Source organism: Melanotaenia boesemani, chromosome 18, assembly GCF_017639745.1.
Source record: "Melanotaenia boesemani isolate fMelBoe1 chromosome 18, fMelBoe1.pri, whole genome shotgun sequence".
Classification (NCBI taxonomy): Eukaryota; Metazoa; Chordata; class Actinopteri; order Atheriniformes; family Melanotaeniidae; genus Melanotaenia; species Melanotaenia boesemani.
The window spans coordinates 19,185,038-19,205,416 of record NC_055699.1 but is presented as its reverse complement, the minus strand read 5'-3'; the positions used below and the strand labels follow the sequence as shown (position 1 = coordinate 19,205,416).

The window sequence follows — 20,379 nt, the reverse complement described above, 5'->3', positions numbered from 1 at the left end:
CTTTAACAGGGAAATGTCGAGCACCGAGTCTTCACCAGAACAGGACCTATTAAAGTCTGCTGGATCAGTAAGTAGGTTAGAAAGGGACTGAGGGGCAAACGCATGTGGCATGGATTCATACTGCCATCTTGTGGTTGAGTGAATGTAAACAATAATCCTCATGATGATTCATACTAATATTTAACAGGCAAATGTAAATGTAGAGACAACTATTTAAAGTAACAAGGAAATGCAAAGTTTTAATTAATATCTTTTAAATAACTTCACATTTGTTGTCATGTTACAGTTACACGTTATCAATATTACATCAGAGGGTCAGTTTACTCATTAGTCTGCATTACTGGGATAATTTGAGCTTTGTGAATTGTGACAGTGGAGGTTTTAAGAGTTTATGACTTGTGCATGAAAAACTCAAAAGCCAGAGTTACAAACTGGAGGTCTGTGGTGGACTGGTGATGGATGCAGGGTGAACCCCACCTCTTACCTGCTGGCAGCTGGAATAAAATTCACCTCAAACAATGGAAAATGTAGATTTAAAAGTTTTCCTGTTTGACTCTTGCAAAAAAAAAAAAAAAAAAACTATGATGTGTCAACATAGTTTTGGTTATTTGCGTTATGAAAAATCAAATTGCGATTGATAGCTTACCCTAAGATGACCTGACTTTTCCAGGATTTTATATCCCATCCAGGACGTTTACGTCCCAGCTGCAAAATGTTTTTTTTGTTTTTTTGGGGTTTTTTTCCTGAGACGCCCATGGTAAATCCACAATGAGTGATCCATGGTAACACTGTTATTTATAACAAAATATTGTCATAAAAAGAAAATATTACTTAGACAAGAGGACATTTTTGATACAGTGACACAAAAATAATGACAAAATTAGAGTTGGTTGTGAGAATATAGTAGCATCAATATACAGAAACGTTAAACGTGATTTCAGACAACAAGAGTAAAACATGTGCATAACAGAGTTGGTTTTGTAAGGATAGTAGGTAAATAGCAACATAAATGCAACATAAATGACTGTAAATAGCAAAAAAAACCCTGGAGTAAAAATGCTAATATTTTATCTCCTGAAAGCCAAGACTTGATAGAATGCAGAAAATGCTTGGTCACTGCTGATCTGTTATTTCTACAAAGTAATATCAGTTTTGTTGTTTTGGTTGGCCTTCATGAAGCTATAACTTCATTTTAGATCATTTTAGCCTCATAATTTGGAAAATGAAAAAAATTCTGTACGCTGACTGAGATTAAATGTGTTCAGCTTCCACATGCTTTTTAACAATAAAAAAATAAAAATAATTATGGCTCGGAGTTTTAAGGGTTAAAGAAGAAAGTGTATCACATTAACGCTGCAGAAAATAAAATGAAAACGAATTCCTCTTGTCTTATTTTGTAGTCTTATAAGACCAAACTAACAAATAAAGAAATAAATAAAAACAAGCATCTCATTTTTTGATCATCTGGACACCAGAGCATCACACAGCTCTCTTCCTGAATGTTTATGTAACATTCCTAATATGCAGATGACTTCCTGCTTTGTGAAGGCTGTGCAGCAGAAGCTGAGAAACTCCCAACATTTTACTTTACACAAACTGCAGCATCATAGTTGTTAGTTATGATGTACCTCCAGGCTGTCTACTTAAATAAGACGATCAAAGCAGCCTGAAAGTGTAAGTTGTTTATGTTGAGAAATACTGATTCAGCATTTCCCAAAGGAGTGTATTACATGAATTTTAATCAGTCGTTAGGTTGTTGTAGCGTTGCATCAGCAAACAGCCGGTTACTGGTTTATCCCTGGGGATAAAAGCAATTCAAGATCTGAAATATTCAGTCAGAGTTTAAAGCTGCCGTTTTATTAAAAGAAGGAAGAAAGATGTAATTAATTTCTTTTAAAGTAAACTCTCTTTAGAATTCATTTGAATAAATTCATATGTATATAAATAAGTTGTTTTCTTTTATCTTTATTTTTACTGTAATTTGTTCCTAATCACTTATTTGCTAAAAAAGAAAATAAATAAATAAATAAATAAAACATCAGATGAATACCATCAGATTTATTATTTCTAATTAAAAAGTTTATTATAAGAAAATTGACTAATAAACATATTTTAGCAAACATCTCATCAACAACTGATAATCAATAACCCAAATGCACTTTTGCAGGTTAAAACATCTCACATTATTATTATTATTATTATTATTATTATTATTATTATTATTATTATTATTATATCTTAAATTATGTTGTTTGGTTCCTTGATTTATAGCTAGTGATGGTGACAATGAATGTTATTAAATATGTTAGACATTCTTTATTGTCAAGTCAATTAGGATGGTCAATCCCTTCTCAAAGCACAAACAAAAAGAAAATCAAGACTTTCAACACTTTTCTGTCTTACTTATATTTCTGTTTGACCTGCACTGTAAATGTACCCCTTGTAAAGCCTTTGTAGCTGTACTTTTACATTTCTACCTGAATAATGTACTTAAACTGTTCTTGTAATCGCACTCGTCTCACATTGTACAGGCTGAGCTGTGACCGTGCCAGAGCACGCATGCGTGCTGTATGGTTACGTACCACGTCTGGTCACATGATTTTTTTTCCCAGCATGAAGTGCAGCTCCTGAATCCTTTTAAACCCAACAAATTACTTTATTGTCAGTAATAGATGCATTTTCATATGCAGCTGTATTGATTTTTAAAATATGTTTATGTAGAGCCTATTATTTATTCCTCGACACCGTCAGTGAAACTTAAGAACGAAGCCGTTGCTATATATAAGATCCAGGAAACATGACTTTACCGGTTGGTCCGATGGCGGTGAGATTTCAATTGATTGCTACAGTGAGTTACAGAACTTCTACGTTTCTTCTCTCCCCTCCCTCACCGCCGGCATTGACTAACCTTTTACTTTTCTCTCGTGAAATAACCCTTATTAGCTTAAATAAATACTAGGGACATGTTTAAAATTACAAATAAATCTACGATTATAAAGCAGGTTATCTCAGTAAGAGTCTGTAGTATTGTGTCGTCACTGTATTTCACAATTTGATTCAACCATGTCTGTAGGTCAGCTGGCATAGTTTTATTTTCTGGTTTTACTTTGTCTCAGTGGGTGTAAATTAATTTAACAGGTTGTTTCTCAACCTTGCAAACTCAACTCTTTCTAAATAACATGACTGATGACCAGTCATATTTTTCACCAACAGATGTTTAAAAAACGAAATTGTTAACAGCTGCTTGAAAAATTGCATTATTGTATGGTGTTTATGTCCAAGAGACAAGGAAATTGCCTTTATTTATGTAACTAACTGGGATGTTTGACTTTCCAGAAATTTTAGAGCATTTGTTTTTTGTTTTGCAAAAGAATGAGCTCATAGATTCAGATTTTAGTTGCTTTTTATCGCAAGATTTCAAAACGTGACACAAAGTGAAAGAATTTCACTTGGTGTAAATTTATTTGTTGTCCAGGTCACAGTAATCCATCGATTCAAGCTCTTAAGTATAACTCATCTGTGCACACTAAAATGTGCCATTACAGTGGAGCTTGAACAGATAACTGTAAATGCATCTCCATCTGTCAGTCCAATCCAGATTAACCACAGCTGCTATGATTTATTTGCCGGACCTTCAGAGTCTACCTTGTGATCAGGATGTTCTGATAACCAGATGCGGACAAGTTTAACCACAAAAGTTAAGAAATGGACAAATAAATCCACAAGATAAGGGTTTATTTAATAGAAATAACCATATTCAATAACACAAAAGCATCCATAGAGGCCTGTTTGAGTGACTGCAGCAACACTCAGCGTCTGTGTATCACCACACACACACACACACACATCTTCCTGCAGAAAACATTACTGACTAACAGTCTCTGGTTACTAAGTTGCTAACTTCTGTTTTGGAATGGATAATCAAGAACTGTAACCTAAATATTTGTGTGGATTTAAGTGGTTTTTAACTTCAGCATCTTTCACAACAATCCCAGTTTGTATTCCACCATCATGTGGGGCTCACCCATCATTTCACTCTGGGCTGGATCTGCAGAGACACAAACACAGTGTGGTGGTAAGACTTCATGCTAACACATATTTAAATCCTGGTATATAAAGTAAGAATGGGTCTCTAACCACTGAGGATGTCCTCAAAGCCGATGGACTCGTCACTGCCTCGCAGCGTGTCCAGTGCCAAGTTGGAACTGGGTAAGAACGGTAGGCGCTGGATCTGGAATATGGAAGCAATGGCAGACATGAAGACAAAGAGTGAAAAAGCTAAATGAAGGTTGGTGTGAAAGAAGTAGAGTCCGGCTACCTGTCTGGCAGCTCTGTACTCCATTTGTAGTTTGAGAGGAGCATGAAGACCTTGGATGTTTCTGAGTGTTGAGAAATTCATCTTGTCCTGGTTAAGCTGGAACTGCACAGAAAAACATAAAACAATGAGCAGCCTGCAAACTTCTGTCTAACTTAATGTTTCCAAATTTACATTAAACACATGAACAAGTCACAGTCAAAGTCAGCTTTTTTGTCAATTTCTTCATATGTACAAGACAAACAAAGGAATCGAGAAACTATGTTTACTATAATGATTTTATTATGCCTTCGGCTGGATGTCACAAGCAAACACCTAACCTGGCAACAAGCTGAGCTGCACTTAACAAACAACAAGTCCCATTTAGCTAATAGATCATCCTGTAAGATACTAAATTACTTCAATTTTGCTTTATGTTCAATCTTTACTTCAACCATAGTCATGAACCTTAGAAGTATGTTGTTAATTCAGAAAAAAAATCTTTTTTTTTCTTGTTTATAAGTAAATGATAGTGTGTAGAGATAGTAGACAGTTAAGACTTTAGAGCCTTAATGCAAAGATAAACAGACTAGTTGTAGCACTAGAAGTAGATGCAGAAGTGGTGTGTTCATACTTTATGTAACAATAGGGTGGGATTAAAAAAGCTTGCTGTATTTGAGTGAATAAATAAAAATCTTCAACACTTGCAGAACTGTCATTTCTTAATATTAGCTAGGTATTTGGCTCTCAAGAGTATATACCCAGCAGCAGGCTCAGCAAACTGTCTAATTTGCTTAATTTCGTTATGTCTCATTCTACTAATTTTATACAAAAAAAAGACAACGCTTAAAATAAAGGATGAGCTTTTAATCAAGATGACTTACATTTTTTTCTGACAGCTCCAGTGGGTGGCTTGGAAGAAGCTCATTCTTTACACAGGTAAAGCTGTTATGCAGAACAAAAAAGGGAAAATGTATATCTATAATCACGCTTATTTACAAATAAATATTTAACTATTAAGGCAGCAACACATGTTAGAAGTTGCTTATATGTTGTTTTAACAGAGTTAATTTTGTCCAGTTTCACTATTTCTGGTAGTTTCTCACCCGCTTCGGAGAGAGTCCTGCACTCCATAAGCGCCCTGTGGACACAGTCCAGCCACAGGTACGCTGTCTTTTAGCTGAGAGCGGAGTCCTCGGCTGTTCTGTGACACACAGAGAAGATACATATCCACCATTTACATTTGATAATATTATACTTAAACAAACGAATCAAAACAGTTAATGTTACTACGTTCATACAGAACTTCGAGGCTAACCTGCGCGCTAACTAGCATTAGCTCAAGTGACTAATCAAATTCACAACTCAGGTTCAAAGGCTCGGAACAGACAACCTTTTAGATGGTTGCTAAACGTATATATTACATATGAGAACAAAAGTATATTCAGAAGTGTGGTTTAGATTCCCCCAAAAAGTACAATATGCAATTAAAACACACAACCATACCATTATGCAGCGTTTCTTAATTTCCTTTCGATACACAGGAATATCCGGTTGCGTCGCGTTCCGAAGACGTAACATCCGGTGTAAGTCTCCACGCGCAACGAACACGTGTATTACTGTGATGCATCGTTTGAGATTAACCCTAGTTTATGTTTTATATTGTATTGTATTATATGCCCTAACAAAAAATCAATATGACACGTTATTATAGATATATAGAAAGTGTTCCAAAATCTTTATGTGTGGGGGTATAGCTCAGTGGTAGAGCATTTGACTGCAGATCAAGAGGTCCCCGGTTCAAATCCGGGTGCCCCCTGCTTTTCAAACTTTTAATTTACCTTAAATGTAAACCCACATGGAATGTGTAGAGTCAAGTATTCAATACCCATATCCAATTTCTTTAACATTGTGATTTACTTTCATTATGGTGTGTGAGTTTAAATTCAGTAAATCCGATTGGTTGAGCTTTTCTCAAAGTCTGTAAGTCCAATTTGTCAAATGTGTTTTGTTGCTTGTATTTCTTATTTTATCAGATGTTCAGATGATCCTTAAACTAAATATTTCACTGTCACATTTGGATGAACAGTGATGAGAAAAAAAAATACAATCAATTTGAGTCCTCTGTTACTGATGTTCATCTCACCCAAAACCTAAATTGTAAAATACAAATCTGTCATTACGGCTCATGCACCAATAAACATATACATTTATACTTTGCAAGATTAATTTGATGGCTTTTCAAACTTATTCTGCCATAAATGTACAAATATTTAGCTGATTTACCTCCTTTTTGGACATTGTTTTTACAAAGTGTAGATTTCTGTCTGGCTTGTTGTCATGTAAAACATTCAAATAACATAATTTTCCGACCACTTTTATCAGATGTCATATTTAATTTATTTCAAATTAAATGAATTATCCTTCTTACATTTATTAGATTTGTTCATTTGAGGTAAAGTCCTTCCAGTCATTAAATGATGAAATGAACCTTAATCATGTGCTGTAATAACAAATATGACGCATACAGAATGGTAAACTTTTATATTTATAGTTTCAGATCAATCATTTAGTCAGAGCTCAATAGTTTTTACATTGAAGAGTTTATTCCGTTCCACATAATCACTTTCTTGAACCAGATCACATGGCTCTAACACGAGTGGACTTCAGTGAAAATCTATGAGAAAGGAGAGGAAGACAAAATAAAAGAAAAAGGAAAAGGAAAATAAGTTGTGATTCTAAAAAGACAGCAATGAGTCATCTTTAGGGAAGACTAACTTTTGCTCCACTCTGATGAGAAACTACATGCTAGCTGCTTCCACTCCTGTATATACCTGCAAAGACAAACCAGAAAAACATCTTAATGCAATATATCTAAAACAGTATTCAGTCTATATACAGAGAAGAAATGCCTCTCAAACGATTTCAACAGAAAAAAAAAGACAGAAAAATAACTTCCAACAAACATACTCATCAAAGTTGAGGGTGTCAGTCCAGGCCAAGAGTTCATCTAGCTCCCAGTCCAGTATTTCATCTTCACTTTTTACCTCAAAGGTCTCCATCACTTTCTGAGTCAAGTTTTCCAGAGTCTCCAGATGTCTTTGTTCTGCATGGCGGCCTTGGTCGTACCTGGATGTAAGAGAGAGGGGACAGATGATGATGGAAAAGCCTTCCAACTAGCTGAGTACAAAAGCAGCCTAGACTGTCCAAACGTACTGAACCGCATTTCAAACTTTACTACAGACAGAAAAAAAAATTGATTTCTGTAACTGTAAGTTTTGTACATACATAAAATAATTACTCAGAACTTTGACTGATACTGGTACACAGCAACACAATAATGATATGACTGAGACCCTCAGTTCTGCAGAACTCATCAAACAGAAAAGCTTGATTTGACCATGTAAATCACAGAAGTTGCTGGTCCACAAGTCACACGACGACACAAACTGCAGTAAAATCATTGACCTTCAAGTACTGTGAGTCAGATTTAGTTGAAAAAAGTCCAGTGGCTTTGAGAGGCAATCTTGCTTTGGATCAAACTTTTAAATTAGGTTTGTAGTCACAAGTGAAGCTACCATGCTGGGTTTCCTTGTATCATCAGCTTCTGATTAAATATAACAGCAGCTGAACACAGAGCAAAGACGACTTCCAGCTGTTGCTCAGGACGTACAATCCGTACTTGCAGAAACAGACATAGATCATCACTGCAAAAGGGGGCATGTGTTTTGTGTAGTTCATTAATGTCCCACTGTGCTGGTCTTGAATTATGATTATCAGTTGGTCTTTAGTTTCTTCCCTAAAAATGTCAATGTTGTTGTTAAAAGTACTGAATTGAGTTTGAATATTTTAGAATAAGGTTTTGTTTTTTAAGCATTCAATCTTTTAATATGAAAACTACATATATATATATATATATATATATATATATATATATATATATATATATGAAAATGGTCTGTACTTATATAGCACTTTACATGTACGTCACACACACACTCACACACTGATAGCGGAAGCTGCCATGTAAGGCGCTCAACCACGACCCATCAGGAGCAATTAGGGGTTCGGTGTCTTGCTCAGGGACACCTCGACATAAGCTCTCCAAACCGGGATCGAGCTGGCAACCCTTGGGCTACAGGATGACCACTCTACCCACTGAGCCATGCCGCCCCATTTATATACATATGTTTATACATTTTCATTCAAATGGAAAATGTCTACTAAAAGGAAGTAGATGTAAAAATTCCTGCCTGTATGAAGACAATCAGAAGCATACATCAATGGCAGCTGACTGCAGAGCTACTTTATCAGATAAAATATGACAAACTGGCTTATATCGCTCACATTTATTACAACTCACATCTTTTTCAGCCACCCAATTTTCCTTCTTTTCCTCCACTTGGCCACATCCTGCGTCCGCTGCAGCCTTGAATAATGGAAGTCAGTTTTTTTGTCAGCACCAATTTCTGCAAGTTTGTCTGTGCACACCACCTGTCAAAGAAAAAAAAAAACATAAAATCACCCAATGAAAAAAAAACACTATCAGTGTTTATCAGTGGAACTGATTTGAACCTGTTCATATTTATAGTTCTACTTATCTCACATGGATCAGAACAGAAAAAGATCTCTTTTCTTCACCTTGGAACAGTACAGCCTCCAGCTGTTGTTCTCCCTTCGCTGGTACCAACCAGATCGGTCCTGTTTATGAGCCCAGCCACTGTTGGTTTTCTTTCTCCCCTTATTTGTGTAGTCCCTTGGGCTGCTTGCACATAAATCCGCAATAGGTCGATAGGTAAAGATCTTGTAGTAGATATTAGGAGGAAAACTGGCCTGAACACAAAGTTTAAAGCTTGATTTTAGTAAGTGTGTAAACAGTATCAGATTTACATACTTGTGGGGTAATTTCCTTAGCTCTTACCCCTCCAAGTCGAAATCTTATGAACACCCCAGCAGAAGCATCCAGCAGCTCTGCCTGCGACACACAAACCAGATTTAATTTCTCTTAAATTATGCATTTTATTTCATGGAGGTCATTATCTCTGTTACCTCTCGAGGATTGATGGCTCTCAGGGCTGTCTTGGGATCCTGTTGGCGGTATTGGCTTATCAGTGACTTGGAATACTTGTAAACCTCTTTGCACTGCAGTATGGGTGGGACAGGCAGTTTTGGTTTATGCTTTAATTTTTACACATGCAGAACATGAGTTTGAAAGAGCACTACCTACCACATATCTTCTCCAGGCTTTCTGGATTATTCTAGCTGCGACCTGCTGCAGTGTTTCAAACAGGGACTCGTGGGCCTCCTCTTCCTGTAATCTGGTGGGGCACAGACAAAAGAGGACGGCATGAAAACAAGCATGACCGATCCACACACACTTTCTCATTGTTATATGCTACTTTGCAGTATATTTACAGGAATTTACTTAAGCTACAACTTAACACCAATAAGACTGTACATAATGTGTATTGTAAGGACCATGTTTTTACGCCAGTCACAGGTAGGAAGTACTTAACTTTCTTTGTATAAGTTGACTCAGTTAGCTGTATTTTGAGGCTTAGCTAAGCTAATATAAATACTCAAATTTCAACCTGTTACAGTGTGAAATATAAATGTAAATGTACAAAATACTTTCTTAAGTAGTCGAACAACAACAGAATAATAAATTACCTCATGACTTAGTCAGGAGATACATGCTGTGGCGGGAGTTCACAAATTAAATCAATTGGTCTCTTAGCAACGAGTTCGTCTCTATGCTCGTGATGTCTTCTGTCATTTAAGCGTGCGCATGTGTGCGCATGCGCGTTGTAAAATAATTTCGCCATGTGAGTAGAAGCCGTCAGTTCATCATACGATGACAAATTATGTTTATTCTAAGGTATGTAAATAGTTGTTTTGGTAATAACTGCAGGGCTTTTCAGTGCATTTACCGATTTGCAATTTTTAATACGTAATTATGAATTTCTGCTCAGCTGTAGGCAGAAAAGGGGTGAAGCTGTTGTTCAGGGAGTCAGATAGGCGCAGCTGTACAGCTTGTCTAATCATGATCCGTCTTTCTGCAGTGTGTGCTGAGGCCCAGAGAGGAGATGCAGCGCGATTTTTTCATTTATAGCAAGAATTCTTAAACAAGTAAATAAATGGAAAGCAAATGGGATGAGAACAGCTGTGCTGCACAGGCCCTGAAATTAAACTTTAAATAAATATTTATTTAATCAAAGCTTGTGTTTGTCTTTATTAAAATAGGTTTTTTAATGTTTAATTTACATATATTTTTGGTTTAGTAGCTTAGTTTAGTATACTGTCTGATGAAGCTGTTTAAATAGAAATGCCATTGCGAGAGCTAGCTTTTTATTCATGTATTTATTTCTTTTTTAAAATGCTTCATTATGAATAAAAGTCCTGTGCTATAAGAAAATAACCCATATCAAAGAAATTGACATAGAAAACTGACCACTTTTTGATTAGCATGGGCTATAGGTGTGTGAAAATACATCAGTCTTTATAGATATATAACTAATGAGCCAGTTACATCGATGCAAAATGCAAACATCGTCAAAAATTCCTTGCAATAAGCATTTATCCAATGCACTTTTATTTTGAAAATTGCTGTATTTCGAGTTCCCCTGCCACGTCGTTTTCCATTTGTGACTAGTCTGTATTTGTTATAAGAACTTATTTTTATTTAAACAGATTAATTTAAATAGCTAAAATTAGTAATAAAATGTTATATTATATTCTAGTTGCTTTTTGTGATTTTGATATGAATGGAAATGACTACATGTGTTTTATATTAATCAGTGGATTTTAAATCAAATAGAATTTAAATTGGATTGTGACTGAATCTGAAATATTGTCAAACATTGAATCACTACCCATGAAAATGGCTAGTGACCGATAGTGATGGATAAAATGATAATGATGATAATTCCTTAACAGAAAGTCTCCTTGTCCAAACAGAAATAATTACAGGTAAATTGAATATACTTTATTTCTCTTTATGGTGTTCTTAAAGTAATACTCACTTCAATCCAATAAATGCAACTGTTAGGAGACAATGTAGTGTCACGTCTAAGATGGGGGATAGAGCTATAAAATATTTGGTGTCATTGATTGAAAAACACCTTTTGACTCATCAAAACAGCTTTTAATGGAGTCATTCCTTTATACTGGAGATCTTCTACAAATACAAACGTTTTTAACTGTTGACCAGTAGAGGGAGCTCTTCAACAACAAACTGTGGTTTCTAGTATTCTTTAGAAGTGAAATCATCCCAGCTGTGTCATGTTCCTTTCATGGTCAGAAGAAGTGAAATTCAGTTCTAAGAGAAGCTTACAAGATACAAGGAACACACACACACATTCAAAGAAGTTTTCAGTCTGTACACATGAAATTCAAATCACAGTACTGTGAATATTGGTTGATATGAAATACACATGCATGGCCAAATTTAAGCTGATAAGGAGAGTTTTTTGGCATTAACTTTGAGGTTTCTGTTCCAAAACTCGACAGGGGTTTGTTGCTGACCGCAGAGACAAAGAAAAGGCTTCTGGAGGAAAAAGCTATGGTCAAATGAGACACATATTAAGCTGTTTGGCCACAATGACTGAATGTTTATTTGGCAAAGACACAGATGATGCTTTTTTTTTCTTGGGGGAAATAAAAAACAGTGTCACATTTTAACATTGGACTTTCATCCACAAAAAGTTTGAATCACTGAATATTCCCTGAATCCACTTAATCTGAATCTGGGATTTTTATATATAAAAAAAAACTTGTGTTGCTAAAGCAGGAGCAGGGCTTTTGTCAGACACACTTAACTTAAATTTGCCAATTATCTAATCGTGTTAAACAAATCCCTCTAGCCATAGCTTCCTGTTTACAAAGCTGCTCTGTGTGATTCTAATTCCTTAATAACTAACTGGGTTGGAGTTGATCTGCCAAGATCAACATCAAGAAAAATTGTAAACATAACAACGAAAGAGCACAAGAGTGGCAGTCATGAGGTTCAGATGAAGGAAAAATAACAGCATCACAGGTGATGTTATCTGGTGTCATGCAGGGCTTTACACACTCGAAATTGGTATCTTAGTTTACCACAGCAGCACTGTTCATCACAGAGATATTTGCAGCAAAATTAAAAGCTGTTGCAGACACTTAATGTGGATATTTTTTGCAATTAACTGCTGTGTTTTCTGGGATATTACCCTCTGATTTTCAATATGCCTAATGAATTAAACATTTTTACTGGTGCTGTGATGTTTGCCTCCCGAATTGTCTTGTTTTAATTGACATCTAGACCTTTAATTCAACTGATAATAAAGGTCATACGAGTCTGTAACAGTGTCTCATAATAAACAGGAGGACAGAGAGAAATATGACTCATTCAAGTGTTTCCTCATCAGATTGAACACTTTTGTCATATCCTGGCTGGGATTAACCAATAACACTACTTGGTTTGGGTTAGTAAATGATCATGGTAAAGGCTAAAATACATTATTTCTAACAATAAGAAAGGTACTTACATCAATGCTGTTTTGCTTGTTGTCTTGTTTACATGTAAACACAACACATTAAAACAAAACTTTGATCACTTCCTGGTTGGGTTTGCTCAATAATTTAATTTGGTCAGGGTTTGAAATCAAAACAACTTGGTTAAGTTTTGGAACCAGTCTTTGTGAGGGCTAAAGGGCTCATGGATGCCATCTTTACCACGACCATAAATGGTTGCATGTTCTTAAAATGCAAGTATATACAGTATATATACATACATACATATAACATGGGAATGTAATATGGTACAGAACAGTTTTATCTATCCTCAGACTGTGAAACGTTCACTGGCTGCAACATGAGCCCATAGCATGTTTAACAACTGGAGAGTTGTTCTTTAATGTAATACTGCACTTTTTGATGTCCAAAATGTTCCATTTTAACTTCATTGATGCACAAGAATTGTTTCCAAAATGCATGAAACTTGTTTAGATGTACATTTGCTAATTTAGATTTATCTTTGGTAGGCATGCAAAAAAGGTTTTGTCTGATGATGCTGCCAATAAAAGTTTGAACCAACCCAGTTTCTGCTTTGCCTTCCAGTAAACAGTCTTTCCTGGATACAATAGCCCTCTACCATTCCCATCAAATGCCTTTTTCTTAATGTTATTTCTTAATAACATTTTTTAATGTTAAAAAGCTGCTTGTCCAACTGTTTCCTGCAGCTGTTTCACTTTCAGTCAGAATGAATATGAATCCCTCCATCCAGCACCAGAATCAGCCACACAAACCATCCTCTGTCCAGTTTGAGTGTCCCAACCTATGAATTATTTAATTATCAGCATTAGACAGTTTCTTTCATTTGCAAATCTTGTAAAGACCATCCATATCTTTATCTGATCTGAACTGGATGACTGCAGATCAATTTTCATTCAGCTTCATACGAACAAAGTTACATACCCTTACATAGTCCTTTGCAATCTGTTTGTTTTTTGGTGTAATTCTTTAGTTACTGTTATTTTCACCTTCTTAATCTTATTTATTTTGTGTCTGTGGAGGCACTGTATAAATAAACTTATTATTATGTCTCTCATTATGCATACCCCACCTGCCACTTGTACATCTGCTCGAGGGAAGATGGACAAATGTGCCATGTCCTTCCACATCACACACAAGGACAAATTACATATTTATATGGCTACCACAGGTGCACCTATGTTCATATCAACCCTGCATTTCAAGTAGGTGTGCTAAATCTAGACGACATATATGCCACTGAATGTGAAGTCTTCCCCCTCACTCCTCATCAGCCACACACTGGAGAATGTGTCATTGCCTCCTCTGGATACAGATTGCGATGCATATTTCAGTCACAATGTAAATGACTTTTCCCTCAGGGTCCAGGAGAGACGACAGCCATGTTGAGATTCTCTTCCAAATGGAAATGCTTTGTCTTCCTTGACTTTCATCAGCACGGAAACATTTCATCTCTGCCATCTCTGTTCAGGCAGATTCTGTGTAATGTAACAGCACACACACAAAGCATTGCAAAGTACTTGTTTATAGTCATGCAAAAACACAAATGATTCCATAATATGTGCAGTAAGGTATAAGGAGAACATGCAGACGTTGTCAGGTTAAACAGAATGTCTCGAGCTTGTCAAGTGTGATCGAAAATGAAAGTCATGAGCAAAGCAATGAACTCTTTTCTGCTCTCTCAGTTCCTCATTAGAGTGCTGTGAAAATGTATTAGAGCGCTATGACTCAGGCACGGCATAAAGACTTCATGCATTTCAACAATGTGCTTACTCTTTAGAAGCTTAGAAAGATTGCTGTGAGTTCACATGTGCCCCCACAGAGGCGCACATGTGAATGCACTGTCCACCCACACACTCTGATACAAGATGCCCTCAGTTAACTGCCCCAACACCAGCTGGAAGATCAATGTTTGGAGTCAGTCCAAATATACTTCCTTTCCTGTTTATTTATAAATGAATGTTTGTCATTAACAGCCTAAAAAAATAGCAGATATTGCACATGTGTGTAAAATTTTAGCTCGTTAGAACGTGATGATTGGGCAGCACGTTCCAGGCTGAAGCTCTGGATCATAGCCAGCATCGCCGTGACAACATTCATCACTCAGCGGCTGTTCTCACATTCAACAGGATGTTTAAAAGAGCTACAATGACCTTTAACTTTAGCTGATTTATTCTGTCTGCTGGCTCATGTGACTTTCTCAGCTCTTTCTCAACATGTACATGAAGAGCCATTAATTCAATATAAGCAAAGAAAAATACAGTCACATCAAAAAGAAAGTCAAAGTTCTTTCAGTTTTTAAAGTTATATGTACCATAACATATAAATCATGTAATCTGCACCAGATCTTAAAATGAGGTAATAAAAGTTTCAGAATAACAAAACAAGATAAATTACACTGTGTCTTTATTTATTTATTATAAAAAATGCAGAAAAAGTGTGTAATAACTGCATCCAATAGTTTTCAATATGATTTTATTAGTTTAAATTAATTGTTGAGGAATCCTCTTGAAAATAATGATTTGATGCTGCACCTAATTATTTACTGTAATTTTAAAGTTTTTGTTTTATTTGTTTTGCTTTTATAGTGACTTTAGCCATGTTTCTACAAAGGGTTCAGGCTTGGATGGAGCGGTATGCATTGTTTTGCAGGTGCCAGAATATCCGACACTCAATATATACACTGTAAGCACACTATATATATGTATATACATGTTAGCGCTGTCAAAATAATGTGCTAACGGCGGTAACTATTTATTTAATTGTGTATATATTTTTAATGCAATTAATGCATGCGTGGCAAGATCTTGCTTGTCATGATCTTGCCAGCAAGGTGGAAATTATGAGCCACACCCACACTTTTCCTGCATTTTTTTAAAACTTATCCTGCATTTTGCACCAACATGTCTGCTCTAGAGGATCTCTGGTCGTCTCTGTTTGTGCAGCTGCCTCCTACCTCTTCTCTCATGTTGTTCCGTGAATCATGACGACTGTCAGTGATCAGCTGATTGGTTTTTCTCTCTTGTTGCATTTGTTTATCGTTCAGCTGAGAAGGAGCAAACTAGCGGTTCAAGGTTCACATCGTCACATTTTTACCCCAAAATATTGTTGTTTGGCAGGACCTTTAGGACACAGTAGTTGGTTGGTGGTAGACAAGGTTTATACTTCAGGTATGCAGGGTTGGGTCTAAAAAGGTTCTGATGGGGGGCCAGGCAGGAACACTGACCAGGAAAAGGGGGCATAAATGAGACCTTTTTTTTAGGTCTAGATTTTATGAAATATTGAACTTATTATTACAACTAAAGTGATCATCTCATGTAAAAAAAAAAGAGTGAAGAAAAACTAGTAAAACAAACAGCCAATGATTTATTTTATCAACAGGTGTTTACTTTGGGTGATGCTGCTGTAGGACTTTTATTACTGCTGCACAAACACTTACACTTCAATGATAAAAGGAAAAACCTGTTTTTAATCCATATCATCAGTTTTATCAGAGTTTCTTCATCAGTGTTGGCTGTTTAACATCAGTTGTCACATCTGCTGGTTATATAACAGAAAATTTCACCATGGAGACGGTTGGTGAGATGATGATATATGAATTCTGAATTATGATCTAGAACAGAGTAGAGATGATTTAGAAAAACATATAGAAGTACATTACATGCTGCGTTTACTGACCCTTGGACATCTGACCTTTACCCAAGAGAAGGTCAGTTAACAGTAAACATTTGTAGCATTGGCTTATTTTTTGTGATACAATACAGTAAAGATGGACAAATTTCAGGCATATAAAAACTCCCCAATGATGATGATAATCGTGATTAATTTGTAAGCTGTGACTGATCTGATTAAAGATTTTAATATATTCAGTGTGTGCAGAATTATTAGGCAAATGAGTATTTTGATCACATCATCCTCTTCATGCATGTTGTTCTACTCCAACCGGTACAGGCTTGAAAGCCTACTACCAATTAAGCATATCAGGTGATGTGCATCTCTGTAATGAGAAGGGGTGTGGTCTAATGACATCAACACCCTATATCAGGTGTGCATAATTATTAGGCAACTTCCATTCCTTTGGCAAAATGGGTCAGAAGAGAGATTTGACGGACTCTGAAAAGTCAAAAATAGTGAAATGTCTTGCAGAGGGATGCAGCACTCTTAAAATTGCCAAGCTTTTGATGCGTGATCATCGAACAATCAAGCGTTTCATTCAAAATAGTCAACAGGGTCGCAAGAAGCATGTTGAAAAAACAAGGCGCAAAATAACTGCCCATGAACTGAGGAAAATCAAGCGTGAAGCTGCTAAGATGCCATTGGCCACCAGTTTTGCCATATTTCAGAGCTGCAACATCACTGGAGTGCCAAGAAGCACAAGGTGTGCAATACTCAGGGACATGGCCAAGGTAAGGAAGGCTGAAAAGCAGCCACCACTGAACAAGCCATACAAGATAAAACGTCAAGACTGGGCCAAGAAATATCATAAGACTGATTTTTCTAAGGTTTTATGGACTGATGAAATGAGAGTGAGTCTTGATGGGCCAGATGGATGGGCCCGTGGCTGGATCAGTACAGGGCAGAGAGCTCCACTCCGACTCAGACGCCAGCAAGGTGGAGGTGGGATACTGGTATGGGCTGGTATCATCAAAGATGAGCTTGTGGGACCTTTTCGGGTTGAGGATGGAGTCAAGCTTAACTCCCAGTCCTACTGCCAGTTTCTGGAAGACACCTTCTTCAAGCAGTGGTACAGGAAGAAGTCAGCATCGTTCAAGAAAAACATGATTTTCATGCAGGACAATGCTCCATCACACGCATCCAAGTACTCCACTGCGTGGCTGGCCAGAAAAGGTCTAAAAGAAGAAAAAATAATGACATGGCCTCCTTGTTCACCTGATCTTAACCCCATAGAGAACCTGTGGTCCTTCATCAAATGTGAGATCTACAGGGAGTGAAAACAGTACACCTCTCTGAACAGTGTCTGGGAGGCTGTGGTTGCTGCTGCACGCAATGTTGATCGTGAACAGATCAAGACACTGACAGATTCTATGGATGGTAGGCTTTTGAGTGTCCTCGCAAAGAAAGGTGGTTATATTGGTCACTGATTTGTTTTTGTTTTGCTTTTGAATGCCAGAAATGTATATTTGTAAATTTTGAGTTGTTATATTGGTTTCCCTGGTGAAAATAAATAAGTGAAATGGGTATATATTTGGTTTTTGTTAAGTTGCTTAATAATTATGCACAGTAGTAGTCACCTGCACACACAGAAATATCCTCCTAAGATACTAAAACTAAAAAGAGCCCCACTCCAACTTCCAAAAATATTCAGCTTTGATATTTATGAGTCTTTTGTGTTCATTGCGAACATAGTTGTTGTTCTATAATAAAATTAATCCTCAAAAATACAACTTGCCTAATAATTCTGCACACCCTGTATATTTCTGTACTGTTTGACAGAGGGAAGTGGCACAAACAGTCTGTTGGCCAGTGGGTGCAATCTGCAGCCATGCATCTGGACCCAGCCAGAGTTTATTGAGGCCAGATCTGGGAGTGAACATCTCACAATCCCCAAGTCCCCACAGACTCCGATGTTAAAAAGACAAACTTCACAGCAGAAATAAATATGTTTAAAGCCTTGTACAAAAATCCATTTTAGGATTAATAGATCAAGTTTACCTTCATGACAACTGTGAGGGGGGTGGATTTTTTTCTGAGTTATCCATAGGATATAATTTAATCTTGAAATTCGGCAAAATTAGTGGTGTGTTCTTTTGATTGACATGTATCCAATATCTGACAAGAAGGGAGCTTGTGGCACAAAAACAGTTTTTAGCCGGCTAACAGCGGGCCTTAGCTTTAGTCCACCTACAGTCATTAGCCAGTTAGTTCACGTTACATCCGAGTTGGCTCAGTTAGCTCTTAGCTACAGGCAGCTCAGAGTTTGATAGGCGTCAATCATCCACCCCCATGCTCACATCCCCCCTCTCAGCTCCGCCATTTTGCCCATTTTTGTATTTTCCGGGAGCGACGGCAGGAGTGATGCTGTCAAGATGGCGATGGTAGGAACCACCAAAGGAGCTTCACTTTTGCTTTTCAGAAAACTGTGGGTGACATCACAGAGGCTCCCTCCATCTTTTATATACAGTTTATGGTCAAACTCCATAGTGGCAGACAGGAAATCAGACACAGAAACAGTGTAAAATTTTCTGGTATTTTTCAAAATAAAAGTCCCTGTACAGATTTGCGCTCACTGAACCATGCAAACATTACATCTTTAACCGGTCAGGGTGTCTCACTATTTGTTTTCTTCCACCATGGATGACAAGATGTTTATCCTGCAAGTGGACAATCACAAGATTCTCCAGTTCTCCTGTCATTTTGTGATCTTGGGGATGCAGTTAGGCGGACTGCACTCACGAGCTCTCCGCACCTGACATGCTCCTGGGGTAGATTCCCACGACACAGTGGTCGGAAAAAACTGTGTCGCACACACACGCACCCGGTGAAAAGAAGGGGTAAGATTCACCCACACCAGTCAAATGAGCTTCTCTAAGATGTAGCTCTTGAAGTTTCTTCTCTAAGGTCATTGCTGATGTCTTTCCTCCTTTTTTGCTTATTCATTATTACTATTTCCTATGTTTAAGATGTCTGAATAAAGTGTTTTTCATCATCATCATCATCATCATCATCCTTGGCATAAGTGACAAAACCTTTATAGTTAAGCTTGCTGTAGATCAGTTATTTAAATGCATTTGGTTAGCAGCACCTGTCTTACCTTCCTGTCTTAATTCCTTAGGAAACCACAAGACTTACTTAATGAGGTTGCAAGGGTCTTTGCTCTCACCATGATCCAAATTTCTGTGTTACTCTTCTCCCCATTTCCCTCCTTTTTTGTTTCTAGAAGCACAACTATTTAATTGCCACCTGCTGCTGGCACACCTGCCGCTCTATATCACTTTTTTTCCTTCCAGTCGTTGCCAGATTCCCTCACCCATTATGGTAGCTAATTCCCTTTTTCCTAGCTTAGTTATCTATTTTTCTTTGTTATCACTGTGAGGTTTATGTCCTCCTGCATCTCATGTTCTGCCTTCTATGCCAGCCAGTTTGCTCCATTCAACAGTCTCATGTCAGTCTACCGTTCTCATCAAACACATTCCCTTGTGAGTCTTCGGCTGCACTTCCTCACCTCCTGCCCTTCATCCTCTTTACCACTGTATTAAGCTCCATTCTTTTTCTGCTCTGCCATTAAGTTCAAAGTCAGTTTGTGTTATAGCATTTTTTAAAAAACTTTTCCTGAGTGTGTGTGTCGCATTGGGTCTGCTTGCGGCAACATAGTATAGATAGTGATGGGAAATACACAAAATGTCTATATTAGTAGTAGTTTACTTTGACTTCTTGAGATTTTCGCCCACCTTTCTTTTATTTTCACCTGATAAAGATTTAAGAAAGAAAAAGGGAGAAAAGTTGCATACTGTTTGTATTTAACTATGTCAACTTGGTGCATCCTTTATGTGGCACTACTCACTAAAAGACTTATCTCACTCTTAACTCCTCCACAAACC

At 37.0% G+C, this 20,379-nt stretch overlaps 2 protein-coding genes and 1 non-coding gene across 4 annotated transcripts; 1 reads left to right on the top strand and 2 right to left on the bottom strand.

The window, feature by feature from the left end:
• Positions 1-3,718: 3,718 nt before the first annotated feature.
• LOC121629378 (proteasome maturation protein) lies at positions 3,719-5,902 on the bottom strand. Its single transcript, XM_041969107.1, has 6 exons — positions 5,801-5,902; positions 5,401-5,498; positions 5,179-5,239; positions 4,319-4,420; positions 4,138-4,231; positions 3,719-4,048 (listed from the first exon to the last, which is right to left on the bottom strand). Exons 1-6 carry the CDS (start codon positions 5,873-5,875, stop codon positions 3,981-3,983), a joined length of 498 nt encoding a protein of 165 aa, XP_041825041.1. The 5' UTR covers positions 5,876-5,902; the 3' UTR covers positions 3,719-3,980.
• Positions 5,903-6,041: 139 nt separating this feature from the next.
• trnac-gca lies at positions 6,042-6,113 on the top strand. The gene has a single exon. It is a non-coding gene; the product is annotated as a tRNA-Cys (tRNA).
• A 765-nt stretch (positions 6,114-6,878) lies between these two features.
• Positions 6,879-10,053, bottom strand: c18h11orf65 (chromosome 18 C11orf65 homolog). Of its 2 annotated transcripts, none has more exons than XM_041968478.1 (9): positions 9,965-10,053; positions 9,522-9,612; positions 9,344-9,436; positions 9,216-9,269; positions 8,936-9,127; positions 8,658-8,788; positions 7,265-7,423; positions 7,073-7,128; positions 6,879-6,971 (listed from the first exon to the last, which is right to left on the bottom strand). In XM_041968478.1, the coding sequence occupies exons 1-9, from the start codon at positions 9,967-9,969 to the stop codon at positions 6,961-6,963; spliced, it is 792 nt and encodes a 263-aa protein (XP_041824412.1). In that variant the 5' UTR covers positions 9,970-10,053; the 3' UTR covers positions 6,879-6,960. The 2 variants fall into 2 exon arrangements, with proteins under 2 accessions (XP_041824412.1, XP_041824414.1); XM_041968480.1 differs by having other exon boundaries at positions 9,344-9,382.
• Between the last annotated feature and the right edge of the window lie 10,326 nt (positions 10,054-20,379).